Here is a 25,771-nt window from a genome sequence, read left to right as displayed (position 1 = left end):
TAATCTGTAGTGATGGTTGAACCTATTCAGTTTTGTTAGGATAGGTCTGTCAAATTTGATTTTTTTTTTCTTTAACATTATTTTCTCCTGGGCTCTGAGGTAATTTATGTACCTGTTGTTGCAGAAGTAGCCTGAGTTTGGATGACTTCCGGTAAGTCAATCTAACACTCAATAAATGTTGTGTGTTAGTTATGCTGCATCTACCATGACTGCATCACACAGCCTTTACAACAGTAATTACCTGCCCATTTTATTTGTGAAAACACATTTGAATGTCTGCTCTGGACTAAACTGCATTTTCCTCCACAATAAGATTTACTCCCTATGTCCTCTTCACAAGTATTTAGAAATTGCTTGATTACTAATTTCACAAGTTTGCAATGTGTTAATATTGTTTGCTGTTAACAATTTGTCTGTTGTTGTTACCTTTGGAATGTATTTGCATAACTTGAAGCTTTTTTCTTTTCCCCAAGACTGTTAACTCCTCCAAAATTAACTTTACACCATGTCACGTTTCTAGATACTGTTTGAGATTTTATCCACTTAAGTGCTTGTTGCACAGCTGTATCTAGGGTGTTCATTGCTTAACATCGCATGCAAATACAAACTTTCTATGAATATTTTCAAGCACTCAAAACCAGCAATCCCCCAAATTAGTTCTCTCTGCAGCTGTTCTTGTGACTGTTGCAAGTTTGATTTCAACTTATACTATTTTTTATAATATATCCTGGATTGTCTGTGGTCACTCGTCAATAGCTGTTCAGTGGTTTGTTTTACCGTTATTCATGCCTCTTTAAATACATGCTGTCCAAACTCAGAAAACAATGTTTTCATTATGGGTTTTTCCTTAGAATTTATTAGAAGCATCAGTATTGTGTGTATTACTCGGAGCATTCTCAAGTATTGAGGAAAATTTATCAACTTCATGTTGGATGAAGCCTTGGGTGGTATGGTTTAGTGTGAGGTGTCCCTGCCCATGGCAAGGGGTTTGGAACTGATGACCTTAAGGTCCTTTCCAACCCTAACTATTCTATGATTCTATGTCAGGAATCAAGGTATAGAGACATTTTTTATCTTTTGTGTGCCAGTTCAGAGTATGGAGTTATAACTTGCTAGATTGTTGAGGAATAAGGAGTACTTGAGATATAAGTGCAGTTCATTGATTTCTATTTATTGGGTTTTTTAAGTGCAGCTCTCTGCTCTTAGCATTTCTCCTAATTGGGTATCAGAGTTTTTGCAAAAAGAAAATAGCACTCCAGCTTCACATGTGTGTAAATACCTAGCTTGTCTGATACATACAACTCATCTGGTAACGTTTTGACCCACAGAGGTTCATCACAGCATTCTTGAGCTGCAAAGCCCTGGCTGATCTCTTGCAAAAGACTGTTCAGTGAACTGAATGAGGCAGGGATACTGGAGGAAAATGATTTCACAACCTTCCACAATTAAAGAATGCCACAGTCGATAGTGGCACTGATGCAATCTTTGGTCTGTAATTCCCAGCCATAGAGGGAACAACAACTGTAATTTTTTAATGACAAGTATGTGTGACTTCCGAAGTGTTTAAAAATAAAAAACAAGTATTCCAACCTCTAGTTACGTCATTGATCAGGAATACTATAGCCTGTAGACTATCTACTCAGGGCCATGCCAAGAAAGCAACTATAGAATTATGATCTAACAATGTTATTACTTGGATCAGCACTAGAAGGACTGTGATATGAGTTTTGTATATATCTTTGTTGACAGTAGCAGTTGACAGGTCTTGGAAAGACTTGGTCTCTCTTCTAAACTGGCCACCTCCTCTCCTCTTTCTTCCCTCATGCCATAAACCTGACCATGTCCTACTCCCATGTCTTCCCTTCTACCTAGCCTCAGGTTCTTTCTGCCATTTCTACTTAGCCAGTGAATGTATTAGATTTTGATCTTGATACTTTTTTTTAATATATTTTTTTCTTGTTCAGCTTCTTAAAGATTTGGATCACCCTATTGTCTATCTCTGTTAACATACACAGATTTTTTTCATGCTTATCTAATCTGGTTGCTCTGCAAACTTGCTTAAGGATTTTTGCCAAACCAGTCCTATTTTCTCTCCATATGTTGTCCAGCATGTCTCTTCTTACTCACCAGTGTTTGTTCTGAGTTTGTCTCTTTTTGTGAAGAGAATCCCATCCTTATTTGTCACTTTATACCTCTTCCAGTTTAGTGATTGCTGTTTCATCAGGCATAATCTTCAGGCTCAGCACTGGGTCAAGAAAGGGTGATTTCTAGCTCTCACATTGAGTCCTGGCCCAGTATGCTTCAGTACTGAAATTACAGTCAGAGCTGTATTCTGCCTTCAGCTGCAGCACCATCAGTACAGTAAATAACTGATATGAGCTTGGAGTACTCTTGCCATGTCTTTGAGCTTGTGCAGATTAATGTTTTTGGTCAAAACCTTAAGAACTGTTGACCAAATTTTCACAGGAATTATGAAAACTTCTTCAAGAGTCAAGTCAGAAGTCTGAAGTATTAACCTACTTGAAAAGCTGGCTGGTTTTGTCTGAATAAGGTTTGTATTTTGCTAGCCCAGTGTTTAAGCTCTAGAAAAATATCCTTCAGAGACATCCTTGTCTCTAAACTGGAGAGACATGAATCTGATGGATGGACCACCCAGTGGATAAAGAACTGGCTGGCTGGCTGCACACAAAGAGTTGTGGTCAATGGCCCAATGTGCAGCTGGAGACAGTTAACAAATGGTGTCCCTCAGGGGTCGGTGTTGGGACCAGTCGTGTCCAATATCTTTGTTGGCAACATGGGCAATGGGATTGTGTCAGCAAGTTTGCCGACAACACCAAGCTGTGTGGTTCTGTTGATATGCTGGAGGGAAGGAATTGCATTCAGAGGGACCTTGACACGCTTGTGAGGTGGGCTGATGCCAACCTCGTGAAGTTTAACCATGCCAAGTGCAAGGTCCTACACCTGGGTCAGAGCAATCCCAGGCACAGCTACAGGTTGGGCAGAGAAGAGATTCAGAGCTGCCCTGTGGAGAAGGACTTGGGGGTGTTGGTCGATAAGAAAATGAACATGAGCCAGCTTCATTGTGCGCTTGCAGCCCAGAAAGCCAATCGTATCCTGGGCTGCATCAAAAGAAGCGTGACCAGCAGGTCAAAGGAGGTGATCCTGCCCCTCTACTCTGCTCTCGTGAGACCTCACTTGGAGTATTGTGTGCAGTTCTGGTGTCTTCAACATAAAAAAGACATGGAACTGTTGGAACAAGTCCAGAGGAGGGCCACGAGGATGATCAGGGGACTGGAGCACCTCCCGTATGAAGACAGGCTGAGAAAGTTGGGGCTGTTCAGCCTGGAGAAGGGAAGGCTGTGTGGAGACCTCATAGCAGCCTTCTAGTATCTGGAAGCAGGCCTATGAGGATGCCAGAGAGGAGTGCTTCATCAGGGACTGTAGTGATAGGACAAGGGGTAATGTGTTTACATTTATAAACAGGGGAAGTTCAGGTTAGATATAACAAAGTTCTTTACTGTAAGGGTGATGAGGCACTGGAACAGACTGACCTAATAGGTGGTAAATCCTCCATCCCTGGCAGTGTTCAAGGCCGGGCTGGATGAAGCCTTGCATGGTATGATTTAGTGTGAGGTGTCCCTGCCCATGGCAGGGGGGTTGGAACTGGATGATCTTGAGGTCATTTCCAACCCAAACCATTCTATGATTCTGTGAATATGCAGGCAGTACTACAATATGGAATAGTTCAGTGCAGCACAGTAAAGCGTAGCAGTTGTTTAAAAATTTAGTAAAATTGTTCAAACTTGGATTTAGACTACAAACAGCCAAGCGACCTTAGCTTTGCTTAGCAGAGATAAATAAGATAGCTGGTGCCTGTTTGCTTTGGATGGAGCTGATAATATAGGAGACAGGAAAAGCAAAAGATTCAGGAACAGTGGATTATTTACACAAGTTTAGTCATGTATACAGTCTGGGTAAAACAGTAAACAGGAAGATCATTAGGAACACGAACATGCACATTTGATTCAGCAGCTGATGTTGTCCTCATGGTCTTGTGAGCGATGAAGATACTTTATGTGCTGGTCCTTGCTGTTCTATTGGTGCTCCTGTTTAGTTGCTAGTAACTTTTTTTTTAATTTTAACTGAAAAAGAAGCACTTAGGATATATATATATATATATATATATATGTATACATACTATTTTTTTTCTGCCAAAATACAAATTGCGCTTTTGATCTCAGTAGTCTATAAAGTTGAGTTTTGCTGCTGCATTTCACTGTGTTGATTTTTAACTCTCCTATCAACTGTATTGAGACACCACATGTAACCTTAGACTGATTCCATATTCAGCAGAAACATTTTTCTTTCTGGAACTGCTAGCATTTCTCTGTAAGAAATAATCTTCAGTGTCAGGTCTTGTGTAAGGGCATAAGAATGCTGTAAAATCTGTTCTGTCAGTGCGGACTGCATTCCGCTCAATTATTTTTCTTTTTCCATACCTTATTCTTTTTGGGTGCTTTGTCATAAGTGGCAAGATTTTAAAGTCTTCATCTTTCAGTCAGACTGGCTCTTCAAGCCAAGATTTTTCAGTTGCATCTGTTTTCTGTCATGCTCAGTCTTGCTCCTTGCACATTCCTTTTGTCTGTCCCTAATGTTTAAAAGTTGAGCTCTGTCTTGAATGATACATGCTTGTAAAATTCTGTACAAAAAAAAAAAAGGCAAAAAGGCATCCGAGTACACCATTTACAGTACTTGGCAAGAGTGGATAAATATTTAAATATGAGTACATGGAAAAGAACAGAACCAGTGACCTTCTTGGTGTACATGCCTGTAGCAATACCACAGTTCCTGCTGTTAAAACAAGTAATTGTTTATTCATGTCCTGTATTACTAGGAAGCTATTATAAGAGTGTTATGTTTGCTCATGGTTGAGCCTGTGGGAATCCCTTATCTCTTAAAACTAATCAAGAAAGTTTGCTGATCAATCAGAGAAAAATTTGTCATAAATTAATTTCAATTTCAGTGGAATTGTAAATATATTGGCTACTTGTTCATACAGTTGCTTCTCTATCTGTAAATGATGTGCAATGGCCTACTGGGCTGCTGTGTAATGATATGCCTTGTGTAGTGAACTTTGGCTTCTGTAATCCTAGGACTACACAGAAGAGAGGAGAATCATTTGGAATCAGCAAAATAGGCAACAAAATAAAAGGTGTATTTAAGAGTTCTGCTATGGAAGGAGCTATGTTGCCTAACTATAACTTAAATGAAGGAGAAGATGACTTTGTGAGTAAAAGCTTTACATTTGTCTTTAAGTCTCTTTTGTGTTTCTTTCCTTATTTGAAAATGCTAAGTTTCTGCTTTTTCTGCTCTCTTACTTCAGTGCAAGGTTTCTATGTGCTGGCTTCTGATTAAGTTACCTTGTTTCCCCTGTATTAGTTCACAATCCAAGGCCACACTCCTGATTACTGTGTCTTTGAGCTTATTGCTTTAGTACAGAGAAGTACTAAAGGTAGAAGTGTCAGACGCTTTTGTAAGCAATGAATTTTTCTCTAAAAACCTACCATGGCATTTTACAGTTCTAGATAGTAAGGTATTTTTAGGACTGTGTGCTCAGCAATTCATCTGAAGCCTGGCGTATGAGACCTTTAAAACCATATTTGAACTAGTGGAGAAATTGCTGTCAGGTTGGGTGGTGATGCAGCCAGGAGCCAAATAGTCCTATTTGTTTCAGGTGTCTTCCTTAACTAATGGTTTTCTTTCATGCTAAACAGCAATTAATGGAACAAATGGCAGAATTATTTCAGAGGACATTGGTGTCTGAAGCACATATGGGGGACAAATGGGAAATTTTAAGAAGGGAAGAGGAAGGAATTGGTCAGAAACTAACAGTAGTTGTGTGTTTTTTACAGTGTGTCTACCAATTCTACCTTTTGAATTTCTTCCTGACAAACAAAACATTTAAGCATTTATCGCCTTGCTTTAGCTCATTCTCCATAGCCTAAAGATAAAATAGTAACTATGAGTTTATATTATTCACCTATTTACTTTCAGAAGACAGTGGGAAGGACTCAGTCACATAGAACTCTAGATAGGTTTGGTTTTTTTCTTTAAGAGGAAAAGAAAAAAGGCAATTATAATCTTCATGAAGTCATGCCTTTAAGGGGGCAGACATATTGCAGTTAATTTCTTGGTTAATTAAGTTCTTGTTGCTGAAACCTCTCTTTTTGAGACAAGATTCTAATGAAAAATAGTTAATTCTGCACCATTCCTGTTGTAGATTCTGCTAGCCGAGGGATGTGGAAGGATAATTCTCCTATAGTATAAGAATTAGTAGAAGTATAATCAATGCAGTGGAGCTCAAAGAAGAAACACGTTTTTGTGCCAGAGCACAAGAAGTTACTTGAAACAGACAGTATAGAGTCTAATCATTACTAAGGAAGGTTTTCAAATACACAGAATGGTTTTAGCCTAGGCAAGAATGAAAGTTTTTAGGTGCAGCATTGTCTCAAGTACCTTCATTAAATACATGGAGAATATTACTTTTTAACTAAACCCACATTAGACAAAATTTAAGAAATACTTAAGTCCTTTCACTTGGTAAGTGTGGATGGGAAGAAGAATTTGTTAAAGAAAACACTGTTGTAAAGCTGCTGTGTGTCTGAAGAGCTGGACAGAGCTGTGACTTCATTTCTTGAGTGAAGACTGAATATACAGAATTCAGCATTAATAATGTCACAGTAAATGTTGAGGTGTGATTTCCTAGCAGACATTCACAGGGTCAGAGGAAGAGCTCTGTGAGAAATGAAAGATGTGATCTGGGAAATTAGAGTATAATTACAAGATGGTGGCAGTGCATTATACAGATTTAGCAACTTTTTGATTAGCTTATATATGGAGGGTGTGGGAGTTACTTCCTCCTACCCAGATTCTGATTAGGTATTTAAGTAATTGGTGTTATGTAAGCTTTGTGGGTTCAAGGCAAATGTAAGGTGAAACATGGCAGTGAAACGAGTTATGTGCATTGTGACAAGAAACTGAACAATGTCAGTCTTTTGACAAAGTCATGTTGATGCAGCTAAAGCCTGTCAGAAACATCCATTTAGTCTAAGGAAATCATGTTGGCATAGAAACGTGTTAGCCGCTTTCTGTAGCTCTGGGCAGCCACTTTGTAAGCTGCTAATATGATAATAGTAATTCCATGAAACCACACTGAATAGTTGTCAGTTAAATTTCAAATATTCCATGATACCACACTGAATCTTTGTCAGCAAAAGATCTTCTGCATGTTAAAGCACAGCTGTTGTTACCAAGGCAACCAGAAGACCTGTAGACTTGATTTGTGGCTTTGTTGGATTAAACAAACGGAAAGAGTCTGGGGTAACCTGTTTGGGGTTTGGTGGTCTTAAGCAGACCACCAAGAAAGAGGATTAAAAGCCCCAGGAATTCATGCATCTTGGCTTACAGTTAATGCTGTGGTTGTCATAGTGGAAAAGCTTGGGAATTTGCATAGGATGATAACCAAAACTGGGCTGTAAATCAGGTGAGGCTTCTAGTGAAAAGAGGTTATGAGCCTGTGAACCTTTGCTGATGATTAAATATAACTTTGGAAGGGCTGAGTGAAGAAGGTTATGGCCTCTTTATGAGCACTTCAAGGACTACTGCCTCCTACCTGCTCTAAACCTTACAGTGACTGCAGTTCTGGGAGTGTAATCACTGTATCAACTAATAGCATAGTCTGTTTAGTATGAAACTAAATAAATAGGAGGAGATGAGGACTACAATCAGTGGAAAATTATGTGGAAAGAAATAATTAGAAAACACAAGTAAGAGTTGAGTTTCAGTCACATCTGTGCTTCAGCACTTAGTTCAGTCAAGGACTACATAATTGGGTAAGTCTGAGTGTTTCTAGAATGATCTTGCATTTTTGGAAGGACGTCCTAATGGAGGCTATATATTGAGTGCTAATGCAGATATACACATTAAGTCAGGATAGATTATAAGGTGATAATTTTGGCAGCTGATAGCTCAGCCTGCACAGGGTGAGGGAATGAGTACAAACTGCACCCAGTTCATGGTGCCCCATCTGCAGAAGTGCTCGGGTGTTGCTGACTTGAAGTTGCTATCCTGAAATGCTGTTCTGCTGTTTCTATCTAGTGGTGACAACTGCAGGAAGCCTGGGGAAGGGGGAAAATAAGGGTAAGACCTCATACAGAGGCTTTGCGATTGTAAAGCTACCTGACAACCCTGTTGTTGCAGATGAGAGATCATCTATGCTATTTATTCCATTCTCTGATGCAAGTCTGTCCTGCAGTTTGTAAGCCCAAATTGTTCATTCCAAGTTAGGGGTTATTTGTGTTTGTTTTGTGAAAGAGCACAGCCTCTGATTTAGCTCTAAAATTGTGAACCACTACAGCTGAGCATGGTCTCTTTGCAGCAGCTCTGCTCTGCACCTGTCACAGGTTCTCTTTTTATCAAATAAATGTGGTAATGGAAGCAAAAAGGTGTTCAGAAGATAGTTAGTGGATCCACAGAGATGCTCACACTTTAACCAGGTTAAGGATCATTTCAGTATTATGCAAAGGCAAGACAGAACTGAACAAAGATTGCTCATGTGTGTTGAACCATTTATGCTTCAGCTGCAGTGGAGTCATGATCATGTGAATATTGTAATGCAGACACAGCCAAAATTGTATTGCCTTAAAGCATTAATTGGATTCTCCCAATACAGGCAAAACTTGTTGAGCCACCTAGGCTTGGCCTTTGAGTGGAATTTGGCTTTAAATTATGAAGCTAAGGGAAATGGAGTTGAAAGTGGCATTCATGCTTTTTCCAGTGTGCTGTAGTTCTGCACATTGTAAATGCGTATGTTAAAATCCCCTATTTAACAAGTGGTGGTATTCTCAAGTCTTTATGTGAGGACTTGCTGAAATAATGCACTTTTGAATTGTTGCTTAACTCCAACGTATCTCAACATTACAGACCTAATAGCTCTATAAATTGTGGTTGGAAGGGGAAGGTGTTGCCATGTGCATAGGCTGGAGGCAGGGTGATGAATGATTTCAGTTTTGCAAGGAAGCAGAACTACTCTTCTTTTTTTTTTTCCACCTGCTTGCCTATGGTTGTGAAAATACAAGAACATTTTGCCCCAGTGCATCTTTATTGAGGTCTAATCTCCCCACAGATTCTTCATTCTGCTTTACTTTGTCACCTATTTTGAGTCCAAGGCCAGCCCTACCCTTCTATCCATGGATGCCGGCTCTTCTTTCTCAAAAATAATGTTCATTCCTTTGGGTCATTTTTATTATTCTTTTTTGTGTGGTGAAGATGCGAATTGGGTTGCACATTGGTCAGAGAAATAAATAGCTTTCCGAGGGTAGCTGCTGAAGCTTGGCTTTTTTAGTCCAGGTATTTAAGATAATCTTTGTTGTTTGTGGTCATAAAAGATTTGTAGCACTTCCTTTGTCATTGTCTGGGACCTGAGAATCTAGTGTGCTGTGTGGTAGTGGGTCATTGGTGATTGCCTTTGGGCAGCTCAGCCTGTCTGTGATGAGCAGTGTTAGGAGCATAAAGTGAGTGTCAGTGTAGTACTGGGACTGCAGTTCAAGTTTGAAATAATGGCACTGGTTCTAAAAGTCTGCTTGCATATGTTAAAATCAGTGTTAATGTTTTATGGCATAGAGTCTGAGTTTATGAGCTCCATCTACTCGAACTACCCTATGTAAGGTATGCCAGCAAGGATTAGGCACATGCTGCTCCCTGGTGCATCCATTTCTGGGGTCAAGATGCTGAAACTGGAGCTGATGGAGAATGCACATGGCTTTAAAAAGCTCCCTAGACAGCAGAATAATTCAGTCCCAGTTGTGGCTGTGTTGTACCTTGCAGAGCAAGTCAGATTCGTGTGTCTACAACATACTCCATTGTGCTCTGCTATGGGGATGGGAGACCTGCTAGCTTGGTGCACTGTTGGCTTCTATCTCTTGTTGTTTGCCTAGCTTCTTGGCCTGACCTAGTAATCTCAAATCTCCAGTTTGCATCCTTGTATGGTGGAAAATGCAGTGCAGCTAAATCTGCCGGACCCAAGCTGGTTCATGTAGCATTCAGTCTGTCTCTAAGGCTTTCTTCTAGCTGTTTCCTTTAGTATTTTGCTCTCTCACTCACTCTTTCCCCTTAAGTATCAGTTTATGGAACTTGATAACACTATAAAAACTTTCAGATCTCTGTAAATGCTGCTAATTTCAAACTAATTTGCAGTGGATCTGAAAATAAAAATTAGTGTACATGGAAACTCCATTAATGTAATGGTTTGTTTTTTTTTTCTTTTATTACTTAGTGGCACACTTTAAAAGTGTGATTTATGTTTCATTATCATATACGAGGTTTGTAAAGGTAGACTGTACCAATTAGAACAGTTGAAATTGATGTTTGACTCTTTACAGATTGAAGAAGGTGTTATGGTGATGGAAGATGATTCTCCTGAGGAGGCTGTTACTACCCCAAATACACCCCGCAACCTTGCTGCGTGGAAAATTAGCATCCCATATGTAGATTTTTTTGATGATCCCTCCTTGGAAAGAAAAGACAGAAAGGAGAGAATTCCTGTATTCTGCATTGATGTAGAGAGAAATGATAGAAGGGCAGGTATGCAATGTTGTGAATAAGTAAAGTGTCATTTAGAAGTGAACTCAAAACATTCTAGAGTGCTGTATTCTGATGGGTGTTGCAGTGTATTTTGCATACATGCTCTTCTGATTTTGAAATAATGACTTGAAAGTTATGAGGAAATGTGTTTGACAGCTAAATGATCACATCTAGTATTTGCAAGTTGAGAACTGATGACTCAGCATGAATCAGTTCCATTTAGACTTCATGCCAAAGTTTACGAGTTTATCTTGCAAAAATCCTGATCCCACAGTTCATATTAGTAAAGACCTGTCATATTTTCCTTTCGCCCACTCTGAACTTTGGAAAAGTGAACAACAGATAACTGTTTATATAAGTTTTAAAATACAGTTCTTGGGAAATGAAAATGTTTTGCTTATTAGGAATGGTTTTGGCTTGCAGATAGTTCATCAGTATCTAGATAGTAATGCGTCCATATTGAGTGGAGAGTCTGCCTCATCCTGGGGCTGCACAGATTTGTGTTGGTGGTACTAATGCTTCCATACTACACCAAAGTGTTTCAAGAGTTATATAGTCATATCTTCTAGGAGGAAGAATGATCATGATATGGGATGGTGCAGAGGACTGTATTCAACAAGTGGTATTTTTGTAAAATCATTTGGCTAAATGTTTGAAAATAGATCTAACAAAGTCCTAATGAATTTTGAAGTTATACAACATTGGACTGTTTAGATTTTAGGGTTCCCCTAAACAAGATTATAATTTCCTTGCTAGTACCATATCTATTTACCAGGTATGCATTTTAATTTAACACTAATTACCTGGCTGGAATTTTTTTTAATGCATTTTGGGGTACTAATATAATTGAGTTTTTTTTCCTATAATAATTTGTGTCTCAATGGCATAAAGCCAGGTTTATTTTTAATGTTGTGTTTTGTTTTTTTCCCAGTTGGGCATGAACCTGAGCACTGGTCTGTCTACAGGAGGTATCTTGAATTTTACGTACTTGAGTCGAAGCTCACTGAGTTTCATGGTATGTTCTCCAATATCTGTAAAGCCATTTTCTCACTGCTGTGATTATCATTCAGTAGTGAGCTGAAATTTGAAATAATGAAACCAATGTTTGCTGCATTGCAAGAATAAGTTAATCTATTTGATATCTTTATTAGGTACATTTCCTGATGCTCAGCTTCCCTCGAAGAGAATCATTGGCCCCAAGAACTATGAGTTCTTAAAATCCAAAAGAGAGGAGTTTCAGGAATATCTGCAGGTATCAAACTAACCTCTGGAGCAAAGAATACTCTAAAACTAATTATATAAAACTAATAAAAGAGTATAAATTTGGTTTGGTGGGGGTTTTTTTTTGTTTTGTTTCTAACTAACTTGATTTTTAGAAAGGGATCAAGTGGGGAAATAAAACTTGTTAAAATTTAATGTGACTGAAAGCAGAAGCAGATGACAATATCTATGATAATATAATGCTCTTTCAATATCTTCTTGCTGTACAAAAATTGATTTTTAAAGATTAATTTTAAAATACTTAGGCTTTTTTATTTCCTTCTGTCTCAAAGAAACTTCTGCAACATCCAGAACTTAGTAACAGCCAGCTGCTAGCTGACTTTCTGTCCCCTAATGGAGGAGAGACTCAGTTTCTTGATAAAATGTTGCCTGATGTGAATCTTGGTATGTATATGTTAATTGTTTATCCTGATAAATAGTAATGCTGTAAATGCTGCAGTTGAATGATAGGAATAATGAATAGATAGTAGAGCAGATAACAAGTAGTAGATAGTAGAGTAGATAGGAAGAGTAGGTAACTTGGGTAAGGTTAAGGACAAGGGAAATAACTCTGCTCCTTCACAGCCCTTAAAGTTATAGCTCAGCAAGCAAGATATGCTGATACCTTTTCCTTGAAGAAAAAGACACTTTGAGATTATGGAAAAAGTATTGAAGTTGCTTTTGAATTTTTGTGTCAGCAAGCAAACAAAAATCTAACAAATATCAGAGTTGAGGACAACTTTATGGTATTGTGAGGAGTCATATCTGCACAAGTCAGTCATTGTTTACAGGTGTGATGGTACAAATGATTTTGTAATATAAAACACCTTTGGGTGGTAGTTGATTAAAATCTGTTCTGGTGTGAACCTGCTGGAGTGATCATTGTCTAAGTGTGCTTACTCGGTTGTTGAATGAGATTTTTGTGGTTATCCTCCAGTTAAATGGTTTCATTTTATTTCAGATCTCCCCTATAGATCCAACTACATTGTAAAAAAAAAAGCTTATAATTATGGTGTTCACTGTAATGCATCTCATGTCTGATACTATGCTTCACTTCCCAAAAAAAACCCAAACAACCCCAACAAAAACCAACAAAACATTTTAACAAGTCTTGGCATTTTAAGTAGGCTTTTGGGGAGAATGAGCAATCTTACTATTATCATTTGATCATTGTACATACTTTCCAGTGCAAGTTCCAGATTTAATGACATGTAGATAAGAAAACTATTACTGTAAATGTAGTGCTTAAAATAAAACTAATCCTAGACACTTTCATTTTTCAGCATTCAAAGTTACTGTTCTGTATCTTCATAGCCATAACAGGACAGAAGAACTGATTAAGACCCCAGCTGTAGTCTATCCAATTTGTGAAACTTTACTCACCAGTATTTTCAAGAGTGGATCCATGTTCTCTCTAGATGATCTGATTATTGCCAGGGAAAGTGGAGAATATAATTTTTTGTGATAAATGTTTATAAAGGATGAAAAAATACAGAAAGCTTTAGCTATTCTGGTGTCACATAATACTGCTGTTACAATGCTATAGCTGTTTATGTTTGAGCCTCTATAAAAATTACAAAGGTAGATCTGGAGTACTTTCATTCTTAGAAAAAAAATGTATTCAGGTATTCATCTGTGTATTTTTCATATTTTAGGTATCTTCTTGAAGAGTACTAAGCACTAAGCTGTAAGCTGGATACGTGGGAGACTTTATTTTCGTAGTTGTTTGTGCCAGATTAGAAAAAAAATACAGTTTTAAAAAACTGTTTTATTTTAAATTCAGTACTAGACAATGAGCATATAAAATGTAGCAGAGCAAAATGTCTTTAAGATCAGGCAGTGTTAATAGAAAGTTTTTGTCTGTTTCTAATTATAGGTAAAATTATAAAATCTGTTCCAGGAAAGCTGATGAAAGAGGTGAGTAAGGCTTCCAGGCTGCCAACATTTTAATTTCAATAACTAATTTTACATGCTTACTAACTTATAGGCTAGTCAAAAAATTGTTTGGAAACTCAGTTGAGGGGTTGGTTTCTTTGGTCTTTCCCCCTTCTTATAATTATTGAAGTGATGTGTTGTTCATGTCTTATTTCAGAAAGGTCAGCATTTGGAGCCATTCATCATGAATTTTATCAACTCCTGTGAATCTCCCAAGCCTAAACCAAGTAGACCTGAACTTACCATATTGAGTCCAACTTCTGAAAACAACAAGAAGGTAGAGTAAATCATCTCACCTACCTACTTCAAGGTGTTGGGAAAATGACCATATTTTGAAAATGCAAATAACAAACAGGAAAAAGCATAAATATAGCTTACCTATCTGTATCTTTTCACACAAGAGAGAAAATAATAGTGCAGAGAGCTTTATCATCTTCTGTGTTGTAAATATCTTAGTCTGAATGATTTTTGAGGGTTGTGGGTTTTTTTGTTTTGTTGTTTTTTGGTTTTGATGGGGTTTTTTTCCAATTCTAGTTGGTTTTGGAGATAAGGATACAGAGTAGAGAGCCTGGGAAGTACAGAGAAAAGAAGAGGGAAGGCAAAGGTGCAAAATGGGGAACATTTTAATGCCATGAGTGAGCTTCCTTTTTGAAGTGAAGAGCTTGAGTGTTTGAAAGTGACTTTTCTAAGTGCTACAAGCTAAATTTGTCATGGTGCTGATACTTACCTGCCTTTAAAATATTAGTATACAGTTCACTGATATCTGGCATACATAATAGGTTAATTGTATAACTTACGTATGGTTTCTCTCTCTTAACATTGCCACAGTTAAAGCCCAGCACTTCCAATTTTAACCTTTTACTTGATTATAGGGAAAGATACTTCCTTTCATAGTCTTCCTGTATTTTTGGCTAAAGCCTGGTAAAACTTACTTGAAAGACCTTCGTTACCTTCAGGGGCTTTAAAAAGACACTGGTCTTTATATTTCTGTGCTAGACTGCTTTAGGTTGTTAATGTATTTGTGGAATTTACAGCAGAATACTGTTTCTGGACCAGGATTTTAGAGACCCAAACTCAGTGTTACAGAGTTGGTGTGGTTTGGAACAAAATGTTTAATGTGCATCCACTTTGTCATTTGAGAGGTTCTAAAAGAAAACTCAGTGCTAGAAGCTTTTCTGCTATCTTGCTTGCTTTGGAAAGAAGTTGAAACTGGGCCATGTGGGTGTTAGTCTTTTTTTCCCCAAGTAACAAGTGATAGAATGAGAAGAAATGGCCTCATGTTGCACCAGGGGTGGTTTAAATTGGATGAGGAAAAATTTCTTCACTGAAAAGATTATCAAGCACTGGCACAGGCTGCCAAGGGAAGTGATTGAGTCACCATCCCTGGAGATATTTAAAAGATGTGTCACGTAGGGACATGGTTTAGTGGTGGACTTGGTTAACAGTTGGACTTTATTAAGGTCCCTTCCAATCTAAACAAGTCTATGATTTTGTATAAGCTGGGACACTTCCTTTTGCAAGGTGATAAACTAGAGATGGATGAGTCTAGAGAATAATGCATAGCATGAGAGGACAGGGTAAAGATTGTTTAGGGTTTTTTTTTCCTTTGCTCTCTTCTAGTGCAAAAGCTAAGGCATTAAATAGGGACGGTAAAAGCCTGGCTCAGAACAGTAAGTGGTAGCTCTTGTAATGGTTAGTACATTTGCGGAATTCTTTGCCCAAAGATGTTGTGAATGCTAGCAGCTTAAACAACCGTAAGGTGAGACTGGGCAAATTCACAAAAGGAAATCTATTTAGAGTGAATACCTGTAGAGAAACTGCATCCAGCTCCTGAACCTTTTCTATTTTTTTTTTTTCAGTTGAAAATAGTTAGAGGCTTGAAGAATACTGTTGAAAAGTGCTGTCTGTATTTGTTCTTTTCTTACAAGAGCTAGAAGCCCAGCATCTCTTCATGGTTCTTGGTGGTGACGGGCTGTTGAGAAAGTGGACTTTTTCGTTTCCTTCACCATGGATATTTTTATAGTGTTATGACATTTACAGAATTTGCAGCCATAAAACATTTATACTGATCAAGTACAATGGCAGCTAAATTTAGCCATTTGTTTAGATTTCATCTTCTAAACATGAAATCTGAATTACTACAGCCAATACTGTAGTGTCAGCTTACATACGTGCACACGCAGAAGTAGTAGTTTTCATTTCAAGTCCTTCCTTACCTTGAACACCATTTCCAAGGTTAAGATACTTTGCTGTTGTTGTCTAATTGAAGGGGTATAAATGTATCAGCAGACTTAAAACTCATATGTAGAGATTTTGACTTGTGCCAGAAGCAGTATATGCAGTATATACTTCAGATGGGTTTTATAAAACAGCTGACAGTGTACTACAGCATGCTGTGAACTATCAGATACTACTTTACTATGATCTGTCAGGAACTACTAAAGTTAGTAGTTTTAATGCATTTAACATATTTAAGTAATATAATTGAGCAACAAGCTTTGTACTCCGAGGCATTCCTATGAATACAGGGTTCTTTCTGTACTTTTCTTTCAAAACCTTTACTAAAGGATTAAAATTAATTCTTTAAAGAGGTATACAAAACTTTTTTGGATTGTACATGGTTAAAAAATATAGCATTGCTCAGTTAAAATGTAAGCTTATTCTCTGAAGTGTCAGTATGTTATTCCTGTAAAAGAACATGTGTACTGAAATTCAAACTCTGAAATGAGGTTTTCCTGATTCTTTTCAACCAAGGTGATCTCAGGAAAGCAAAACGTTGCCTGCACTTCAACTTTCCTTCTGGAATACTAAGTTTTCCTTAAACAAAATAGATTGTTACTGCTTCTGTTTTCAGATGTCATTTTCAGAAATACTGTTGTGGGGAAAACCTCCTTATCACCACTGACTGTTTGTGTATGTACTCCTGTGGAGAAACAAGTTTGTAGAGTCAAGAGTCGCAGGTTGTTGCTGGTACTGCTGATTATCCTGTAAGAGGTGCTTCTGTCATGACATGACTTTCTTTGCAGAGAGCAAAACAGATGAGGCTAGCCCCAGCTCTCCCTTCTTCACTATCTATTGTGAAAGTCAGTCCACTGTTTTTCTAAGGTATTCTAGGTAGTTGTTTTATGAATAAGTTATTGGTTCTACATATATTTTAGATTTTCTCTATTCTTTCACAAATGAAATCTGTTTTGTTTGCGGGAGACATTGGCTGTAAATGGATGGAAAGTTTCAGATTTCGGTATGTTTCCTTGCAGAGCTATAATTATTACTTAATGATGGGCACTTGAGACACTTTGCCTTGGGGTGATGCTGCAAGACAGATGCTGCAATGATCAGATTTATGAACTGTTTGTCCTCAAATTATACTACCAATTTTGACCAGCAGAGACATGTATGCATAAGGAATTCATGTGCTGACTGCTTTCTCGCTAAGTTCCCATATGTCAGTTTAGCTAGAGTGCACACACTTAATCAATCAATAACTAATTATTAGAGATCTGATATCCCAGACTGTGATGTGTATTGTGTTACAGTCTCTGCTAAGTCTTCCCACACACATTGTGAAATCTATCCCTCTTGCTGATGTGTTAGGGTGTTTGCACTTTCTTTGGAAGACAGTTTTCTCTTTCTCAAATCAGTCTGTACTTGGGCAAAGCTTTGTACCAGGTGCCAGGGCAATGTGCCATTTACATCTTGTCACTCCTTGGATTTGATTTGTAAGCCACACTGATTTAATCTGCTAAACTGTTCTATTTCAGATTAGTGATGCTTTTTGAAAGCAAATCTGATCATCTCTGTTTATAGCATTATCTCTCATGCTAGGGAATTGTCTTAGAACTCATTAACTGTAGTTATTTCAGATGAAACTGCGCTGGAAAATGCTGTCTTTGAATGCAGGCACCAAGGGTGTTCAGTCCAAAGGCAAGACCAAAGATAGAGTGAGGTAACACCCCTTTCTACCCCCCAGACATATGTGGCATTGACTTCAGTTGTTCAGTTCTGTAGTTTCATTTCTGTTGTGCCACATGACTTAATCACAAAGATACAAGTGCTGTGCAGCAGCCTGGCATCCTTACCCCCTGCTGATGTGCATGAGTGCTAAAAGTCTACCAGAATTCTGTGAGCTACCTGTATAGAATCAATCATAGAATCATAGAATAGTTTGTTTCAGAAGGGACCTTCAAAGGTCTAGTCCAATGCCCCTGCAATGAACAGGGACATGTTCAATTAGATCAGGTTGCCCAGAACCACATCCAGCCTGGCCTTGAATCTCTCCAGGTATAGTGCATCCACCACCTCTCTGGGCAACCTGTGCCAGTATTTTACCACCCTGAGTATACAGAATTTCTTTTTCCCTTCCAGCCTGACTCTCCCCTCTTGTAGCTTAAAACCATTATTCCTTGTCCTGTCACAACAGGCCCTGCTAAAAAGTCTTTCCCCATCCTTCTTAAAGGCCCCTTTTAAGAACTGAAAGGCTGCAATAACATCTCCCCAGAGTCTTCTCCAGGCTGAACAAGGCCAACTCTCTCAACCTTTCCTTACAGGAAAGGTGTTCCATGTCTCTGATAATTTCTATAGCCCTCCTTTGGACCCTATCCAACAGGTCCATGGCATTTACCACTTACTTGGGCAACCTGTTCCAGTGCCTCACCACCTTCACAGTAAAGAGCTTCTTCCTTGTATCCAACCTAAACTTCCCCAGTTAAAGTTTAAACTCATTACCCCTTGTTCCTATCACTACAGTCCCTGATGAAGAGTCCCTCCCCAGCATCCTTGTAGGGCCCCTTTAGATACTGGAAGGCTGCTCTGAGGAGGGAGAGCTGTTTATTCTAGTATCAATGTGCTGGAATTTGCCGAGAGTACAGTACACATTCCTCAGTGCTTGTGCTGCCAACTCTGTTGCCGTGAATAGGGTACACCCAGGCTATGTCTTCATCAACAGCCTGAATAAGACATAGCTGAAAGAATGTGGAGGCAGGTGAAAGCCTGAGTTCAATCAGGAATGTGCCTACTTCTTGGAAGGATTTTCTGCATGCTGCTTCATTTTGGGTATTCCTGGTGTGTGTATTTTGAATATTGGTAGAAAGACTTACAGTTAAAAGCAATAATGAATGTGGGTAGTCAACTTTAAGTACAGCCAATAGCAATTTGTTTTGATCCTATATCAGATCAGATGGATTAAAAGAGTTACCAACCTCCCTGGTAAAAATGAACAAGCAAATAAACAACCCTGTTCCCCCCTGCTAGGGGTACCAACAGGATTTCTGGCTATCCCAGCTGTGTTTCTATTCTGAAGGTCTGTGAGCAGCATGATTGTCTTCTGAACATACTTCTGTCAGACTTGCTGGAGTACATCAGGACTTCTCAGTTGATGCAGATTTTGCAAAATATGCCTACAAAGGCCTTGTTCTGCTCACTTGTGAAGACCTGCCAACAGCAATGAAAACAGTTTTTGGAACACAAACAGTAGAATGGGTTTTTATGCATAGTTACTTGGAGAAAGTCACGATCGCTTTTCATTACACCAAGTGATGTGGGTCCCACACTATGTATGTTCTTTGTTCTTGCCATTTTGGTATAGTCACCTGTACTTTGCAAATGAACAGGAAAAACAGTGGAAAAGTTCATGCCTCTGGCTGTGGATATTGTTCATTATCATGGTATTGCCTTCATAAACTTCACACCTATGGGCGTATATTTGCGTATGCACTCACTAACCGGTGAGTCACTTTTTTTCTATTAGGCGCGTAAGCATTCATACTTATTTTGCTAGCTTTTCCCATCAAGGTACAGTATATAGGCTGTTTGGTCTTTTTCTTAATACAGGCCTTCTATCTTTCATTTACTTCAGAAGCTTGGCTTCCATTATTAACTGGTACCAATCCATGGAATTTCCTCATTGAAAGCCTTTTAAGAGTATTTCATGGTTACAATCACTGTAACTGTTTAATCTTAAAGAGGTGAATAATGAGGGCACTGGAGTTTGTGTTGCTTATCTTTAGCTAATTACAACAGTGAGCATTGTATCATGTCTCAAATGTTAATATGTGCAGAAACATTTAGAAGCAAAATCCCATGCTTATCCAAATTGTGAATATAATCTCAACTTTTGCATGAGATGTTCAATTGTATGTTTATCACTTGGCTTTCCTCTGAGCCAAAGTCCTGGAAAGTGCAAAACACCTAAAAAGAGATGTAATAACACTTTGTGTTATGACTGCTGCATCTTTCAGAAACATTGCTGATGACTGTAGGACACATGCTTGTACAAGTGCAAAGTATAGACTTCATGAAAACTGCACATTGGCTCAGTAATTCCAGCATTCATTCGCCTGCTGTTGCTTTCTGAAATACCGTGTGCAAGAGTCTTGAGCTTTCAAAGCTTGACAATGATCAATGAACCATTATATTTAAGGTGCAAGACAGATTATTCATGTCCAGAGGTACCATAGAATCACAGAATGGTTTGGGTTGGAAGTATCCTTAAAGCTCATCCAGTTTCAACCCCCTTGCCACGGGCAGGGACATCTTCCACTAGACCAGGTTGCTCAAAGCTCCCTCCAGCCTGGCTTTGAACATTGCCAGGGATAGGGCAGCCACAGCTTCTCTGGGCATACTGTGCCAGGGCCTCAGCACCCTCACAGGGAACAATTTCTTCCTAATACCTATCTATCTAGATATCTATCTAGATAAAATTTTAAAAAATCTAAATAATGGGAAGAGCCCACTGCTGGTTCTCACCCCCGTTAGGTCTCGGAGTGCCTCTGGGGAGCCTGCTCCCCAAGGTACATAGAATGTTCAAAAGTTGCTGCTTCTGGTTTGGGTGGAAGTTGAAATAACACTTGAAAGTCAAAAGCTTCGCCCTAAGATGGCCTTCATGTTTGATAAGGGTTTTTTTATAGATCACGTACCAGACTGCTGTTAATGATTTAGTTTGGCCTGTACGCACTCCTCTGAACCTACATCTACATTGCACAATGGGCTGCTTTGATTTGTCTCAGTGTGTATCACCTCCATCAGGTCATGGCGTGTAGCTAAAAAATAAATGAGGCTCTTGTTTAAATTACAGTAATTCAACTAAGATTTTCCTAGTGTCTCAATTTTAGGATAGAGGAGGATATAGACTTCAGTTTATACAGGTTTTTTTAAACAACATACCAGGGACGCTTTCATACAGTGGGCGTGAATAATTATGTGTTCTTTTTAGGTTTGTTACTTTTCCTGGATACCAGTCATCCACCAGTGCATTAACGATATTGGCTCTTTCAAGCAATTTATGTAATAACTTGGTGTTGTTTAGTTTGAGTGAACTTTGTGAAGATAATACCAGCAGTTCAGCACGTAACAAAAGAGTGAGCCTAAAGAAGTATGAGTCAAAAGCTGCGTCTTGCCAGATTTCCTGATGTAATTTTTCCTAAGAATGCAGACTGTTCTGTTAAGAGGCTTGCATGATTCGGAGCCTGTTGTGATTTGGATCTGGTTTATGGACTTACATATTTCAAGGAGAATTGTGCTCCAGTAAGTGAGCTACATATAAGCAAATTGTTTCCTGTTGCTTGGAATTATTTTTAATTTGGAAGCAATGCAGAAAATTCTGTGTCAGTAGCAATCATCTCGGGCAAGGCAACGCTATAATTACATCGCATTTGCTTCTAGTTCTGGGTTGTATTTTTAGAAGCCTGGCATAAACTTTTGAACTTTCTCTTCATAATGCGGAGTATTTTGTATAAATTCTTTTTTATCTTTACATCAACACTTTCTGGGATAAGATAATTTAAAATAAATTGTTAATGCTCATTGCTAGGTATTATTAAATGTGGAGAGCCTCAGGATTCAGAGAAATCCTTTTCAGCTGCTGAAGCCCACAGACTTGGGGGAGACCAGGAGTACTTCCTAGGTGGTAAGGAGTACCTCCTAGGTGGTATTGCTTAATGGGATGCAGGGAAAAGCCTTGTGGGATTTTACAAGTATTATAATAATATCTTTTGGGAATAACCAAAGGTGAGGAAATGTAGGAATTGTGGTGGTGATAACATGGGAAAATAGAAGGGTAAAGGAATAAAATGGGAAGTGGAATAAATTGAAAGGAACCAAAACTTCAGTAACTCCCCAAGATTTATGAAGCTTTTGCCATAAATAATCAAGCTGGCAGGGGGAATGGGGGCTTTCTCTTTGTAAGAAGTTGGATATTTTGTCCAGAAACTATTGTATTTATTTCAAAATCATCACAGAATCACAGAATGGTTTAGGTTGAAAGGGATCCTAAAGATCATCTTCTTCCAATTCCCTGCCATGAACAGGGACACCTCCCACTAGACCAGGTTACCCGAAGCCCTGTCCAGCTTGGCCTTGAACACTGCCAGGGATTGGGCAGCCACAGCTTCTCTGGGTAACCTGTTCCAGTATGGTAGCCAAAGAGAAATTTTAGGAACATTTGGATGTCTTATGGTTCCTCTGTGATTTAAGGCTAACAAACGCCTCATCCTTTATGCCCTCATTGGTAGAATGGGATGCATCAAAGGAATGAAAGCCTGGGATAAGTCTAGATACACGAAGGTATCGGGATCGAAAGAGCTCATGAATTTATGTCTCGGTCACCCTGCTGATTTGTTGATTCCAGGTGTTTTGTTTATTGGGTATCTTGGCAACATGTGACATGCTGCCAATATGTAATGTAATGTGGCTATTTTAATGTAATGTGGTTATATATATGGAACTATATGCATATGTGAAATACTATAGTGTAATGAGATTATTTCCCCCCATTTTGAAAGTTAAGCACTTTTTAAAAAGAAATAATAAAAGGAAAACTGATTTTTTTTTTCTCTGAAAGTTCTAGAAGAATGGTACTTCTAGTCCTTCTAGTTAAAAAAGAAAATACCAACCCAAAGAACCAATGGCTATCCTTTTGCCTTTGAATGCACTGGTTTTAGTCTGATGCTTCTGCTTTTAGCTCTTCAATGATTTATTCAAGAATAATGCAAACCGGTCTGAGAATACAGAAAGACGACAAAATCAGAACTACTTCATGGAAATGATGACTGTAGAAGGGGTCTATGACTATTTAATGTATATTGGTAAGAAGTGATTTCTCTTAATTATACTTCATGCTAAATAAGAAGTTCATGTTCTTTGGTAAGAAATAAAATTCCCTTGTAGCACCCATGTATAATTCAGCACTTGCAAGCCTGACAATATACAATTTAGGAACAGCCATTTTTTTTAAAAGACTTCATTGCTGTACTAAAATCTCATAATTTATCATTCATTATTCCTCAGTTGTTTTATATCTTTTTGTTACTTATTTCATAGTACGAGCTATGCAAGTAGGACCCTTCCCTTTTCTCGGACGTGCCTAGGTTGCTTGTGTGCTTTGGTAGCTAATTAATAAAAATAGCTAAGGGAAGCAGGAAGTATTTGATAAATAATCTGGAGAATGCTGATTATTTTTTTTTTGGTGTTACACTAACAAAACTAACATTACTTGCTTGCTTGAAATCTTTCTTTTGAATAAGTGATTTCTTTGTCATCAGTATTAGGAGAACCTGATAAACATGTGTCACTGTAACTTTGCAGGTAGGGTAGTTTTCCACATTCCTGACTGGCTGCATCATCTCCTGATGGGAGGAAGAATTCTCTTAAAAAATACATTGGAACTGTACACAGACTATTACTTGCATTGTAAGTTAGAACAGCTATTTGAGGAGCACCGGTTGGTTTCTCTGATAACACTGCTAAGAGGTTCGTAAAAGTTATATCTTTGATGTGAAAATACTGCTTTAGTTTGATATTTGAGAACACTTCTGTTATGTTTCCAAGAACTAAACTTTGCAATGCTTGAGGAAGCAAATGAAATTCCAAAAATCAAGTGGCCTATAAAGAGATTCCAAAAGTTTGTTGTGGAAAGATGCTGAGTCAGCTATGTTATCTGTCAGTGATGATTCCAGAAAAATATAATATGAATAGTAACATTATCTCACAACTGTTGGGAAGTGTTATCTGACTGCATTCTCATCTATTCAACACATCTGGCCAAAGCTCTGGTATCAAGACAGCTCTCTCCTTATCAAGCCAAAAAGAGCACTTGTGAAAGACAAAAAAGGACAGGAGTAAGTTTTTCAGAGCCTAAAACCTGAGTGTGTTGTATTTCTGATGAAGAGCAGTTCTCATTCATAGGTAAATCTGAAATTTTTGATACTTCAAGAGTGGTTTTGCACAAGCAGTATGCATTGCTTACAGTTTTGAAAGTATAATGCAAATTGTAATTGTGGAGATCATAAAAAAATCTAAATCATAATTGATTTAAACCTAGAACATAATGCTATAAAAGTCTGAAAAGCGTGGAAACAAACCGGGAAAAGATGGTTGTCCTCCACACAGGAGAGGTATTTTGGATTTTATCAGGTTAATGTAAGGGAAAGGCTGAATCTGGTAAGGCTAGAATTCCCTTACAGTCAAGAGCATACAAAAAAGAAGCTCAACTCAGCAGCCATAACCTAAAAGATATTTTAGATGGCAGTGATACATAATTGCCTAAAGGAGAGGTTCTTTTTAATGTGTCTTTGCTGCAGATGCCGTGTTCTGTGAAAATACTGAACCTCGCTCTCTCCAGGATAAACAGAAGCGAGCAAAGCAGACTTTTGAAGAAATGATGCGATACATTCCAGGTTCTGTATTTCATGGCTCTCTGAATGAATATGGTTAATTATTCAAGGAAATATATAACCCAAATACAGTCACAAAGCTTCCCAAATCAAAAAATACTTACTCTGCTAAGATTTGACTAAAATACTGGGGGTAAAAATCCCAGACTTCAGTTCCATCACTTAAGTGTTGCTGACTAAGGTTGTAGCATCATGATTAAGAAAGACATGATGGAAATCCAGAGCATTACAAATGTACTTAATACCATAATTTTTCAACTTTAGAATGCTCCTATGGTTTGTATTTTATCCAAATGAAATCTGTTGAGAAAGACATGCTGTAAAGTTGGAAGACAAATCTGAGCCATCCTTACACTCTCTAAACCAGGGGCCCATTTGCTAAGTTATTCAGAAAGTAATAAAAAGAAATCAGTTTGTGGTTTATCAAAGGATGCATTAGGAAATACACTGATATTATAAAAAGTGTAGTAACTATTTAGGTGTGCAGCCCTGAAAGAAAGAGGAATAAAGGTGGAACCAAAGGAGCGTTTATTTTGCATATACTGTTTTAGGTGGATAAAACTTGAACTTTCTTTAATTTAAGCTTTGTTTTTTTAAATTACTGGAGCTCTGTAACAGCCTTGTATAGCTGTTTTGCTATGCTTCCTAATGACTTAAGTTATTTCTTGTTGGTATCTGGTCTAGATTTAATAGGCAAGTGCATTGGGGAAGAGGCTAAATACGAAGGCATCAGGCTTCTGTTTGATGGAATGCAGCAACCAGTGCTCAACAAACAGGTAATTTGGAACATGTGAGAAACCTGCCTTTTGGCTCAGAATTTCCTGACGTGAATGTATGGCTCAGACAGAGGAGTGAGCTCTAATTCAGAGTTAAAATAAAACTCAGTAATTTTACCTTGGAGTATTCTTAATTTTCTTTATTTTCTTTCAGTTAACTTATGTTCTGCTGGACATAGGGATTCAAGAGCTCTTTCCGGAGCTAAGTAAGGTATGTGTTAACTCTGTTGAGGACCTGCAGAATTCTTCAAGCTGCTAATGAGTCTTGGCTGTTCGTGTATTTTTGCTGCTGTTCCCTTTTAATACTAACTGTAAATTTGGTGGGAAATACGTGCTTTACCAAAGTACTAAAATCATCAGAATCTGGATTATCTACATTTTTTGTTGATTAGCTCTTTCCAGATCAGTTTAGGCCCATTTGTCTCACATACACAAAGTCTCAGTTTCCTTTCAGTAGGCTTAGACAGAGGAATAAGTAGTCAGGATCTTTGT

At 38.2% G+C, this 25,771-nt stretch overlaps 1 protein-coding gene across 1 annotated transcript in view; it reads left to right on the top strand.

Annotated features, from left to right (window-relative positions):
- Positions 1 to 25,771, top strand: part of SNX14 (sorting nexin 14) — a 55,008-nt gene that overhangs the window by 27,381 nt on the left and 1,856 nt on the right. Inside the window, exons 16-27 of the mRNA XM_031052773.2 lie at positions 5,154 to 5,286; positions 10,440 to 10,641; positions 11,573 to 11,656; positions 11,793 to 11,893; positions 12,195 to 12,306; positions 13,778 to 13,818; positions 13,994 to 14,113; positions 22,793 to 22,916; positions 23,416 to 23,580; positions 24,411 to 24,506; positions 25,188 to 25,279; positions 25,434 to 25,490. Coding sequence (XP_030908633.2) covers positions 5,154 to 5,286; positions 10,440 to 10,641; positions 11,573 to 11,656; positions 11,793 to 11,893; positions 12,195 to 12,306; positions 13,778 to 13,818; positions 13,994 to 14,113; positions 22,793 to 22,916; positions 23,416 to 23,580; positions 24,411 to 24,506; positions 25,188 to 25,279; positions 25,434 to 25,490 — 1,327 coding nt within the window. The remainder of the gene's footprint in view (positions 1 to 5,153; positions 5,287 to 10,439; positions 10,642 to 11,572; positions 11,657 to 11,792; positions 11,894 to 12,194; positions 12,307 to 13,777; positions 13,819 to 13,993; positions 14,114 to 22,792; positions 22,917 to 23,415; positions 23,581 to 24,410; positions 24,507 to 25,187; positions 25,280 to 25,433; positions 25,491 to 25,771) is intronic.

This window comes from Melopsittacus undulatus, chromosome 3, assembly GCF_012275295.1.
Source record: "Melopsittacus undulatus isolate bMelUnd1 chromosome 3, bMelUnd1.mat.Z, whole genome shotgun sequence".
In the NCBI taxonomy this organism is placed as follows: Eukaryota; Metazoa; Chordata; class Aves; order Psittaciformes; family Psittaculidae; genus Melopsittacus; species Melopsittacus undulatus.
The sequence above is the reverse complement of the archived record's forward strand: the minus strand, read 5'-3'. Positions and strand labels throughout refer to the sequence as shown.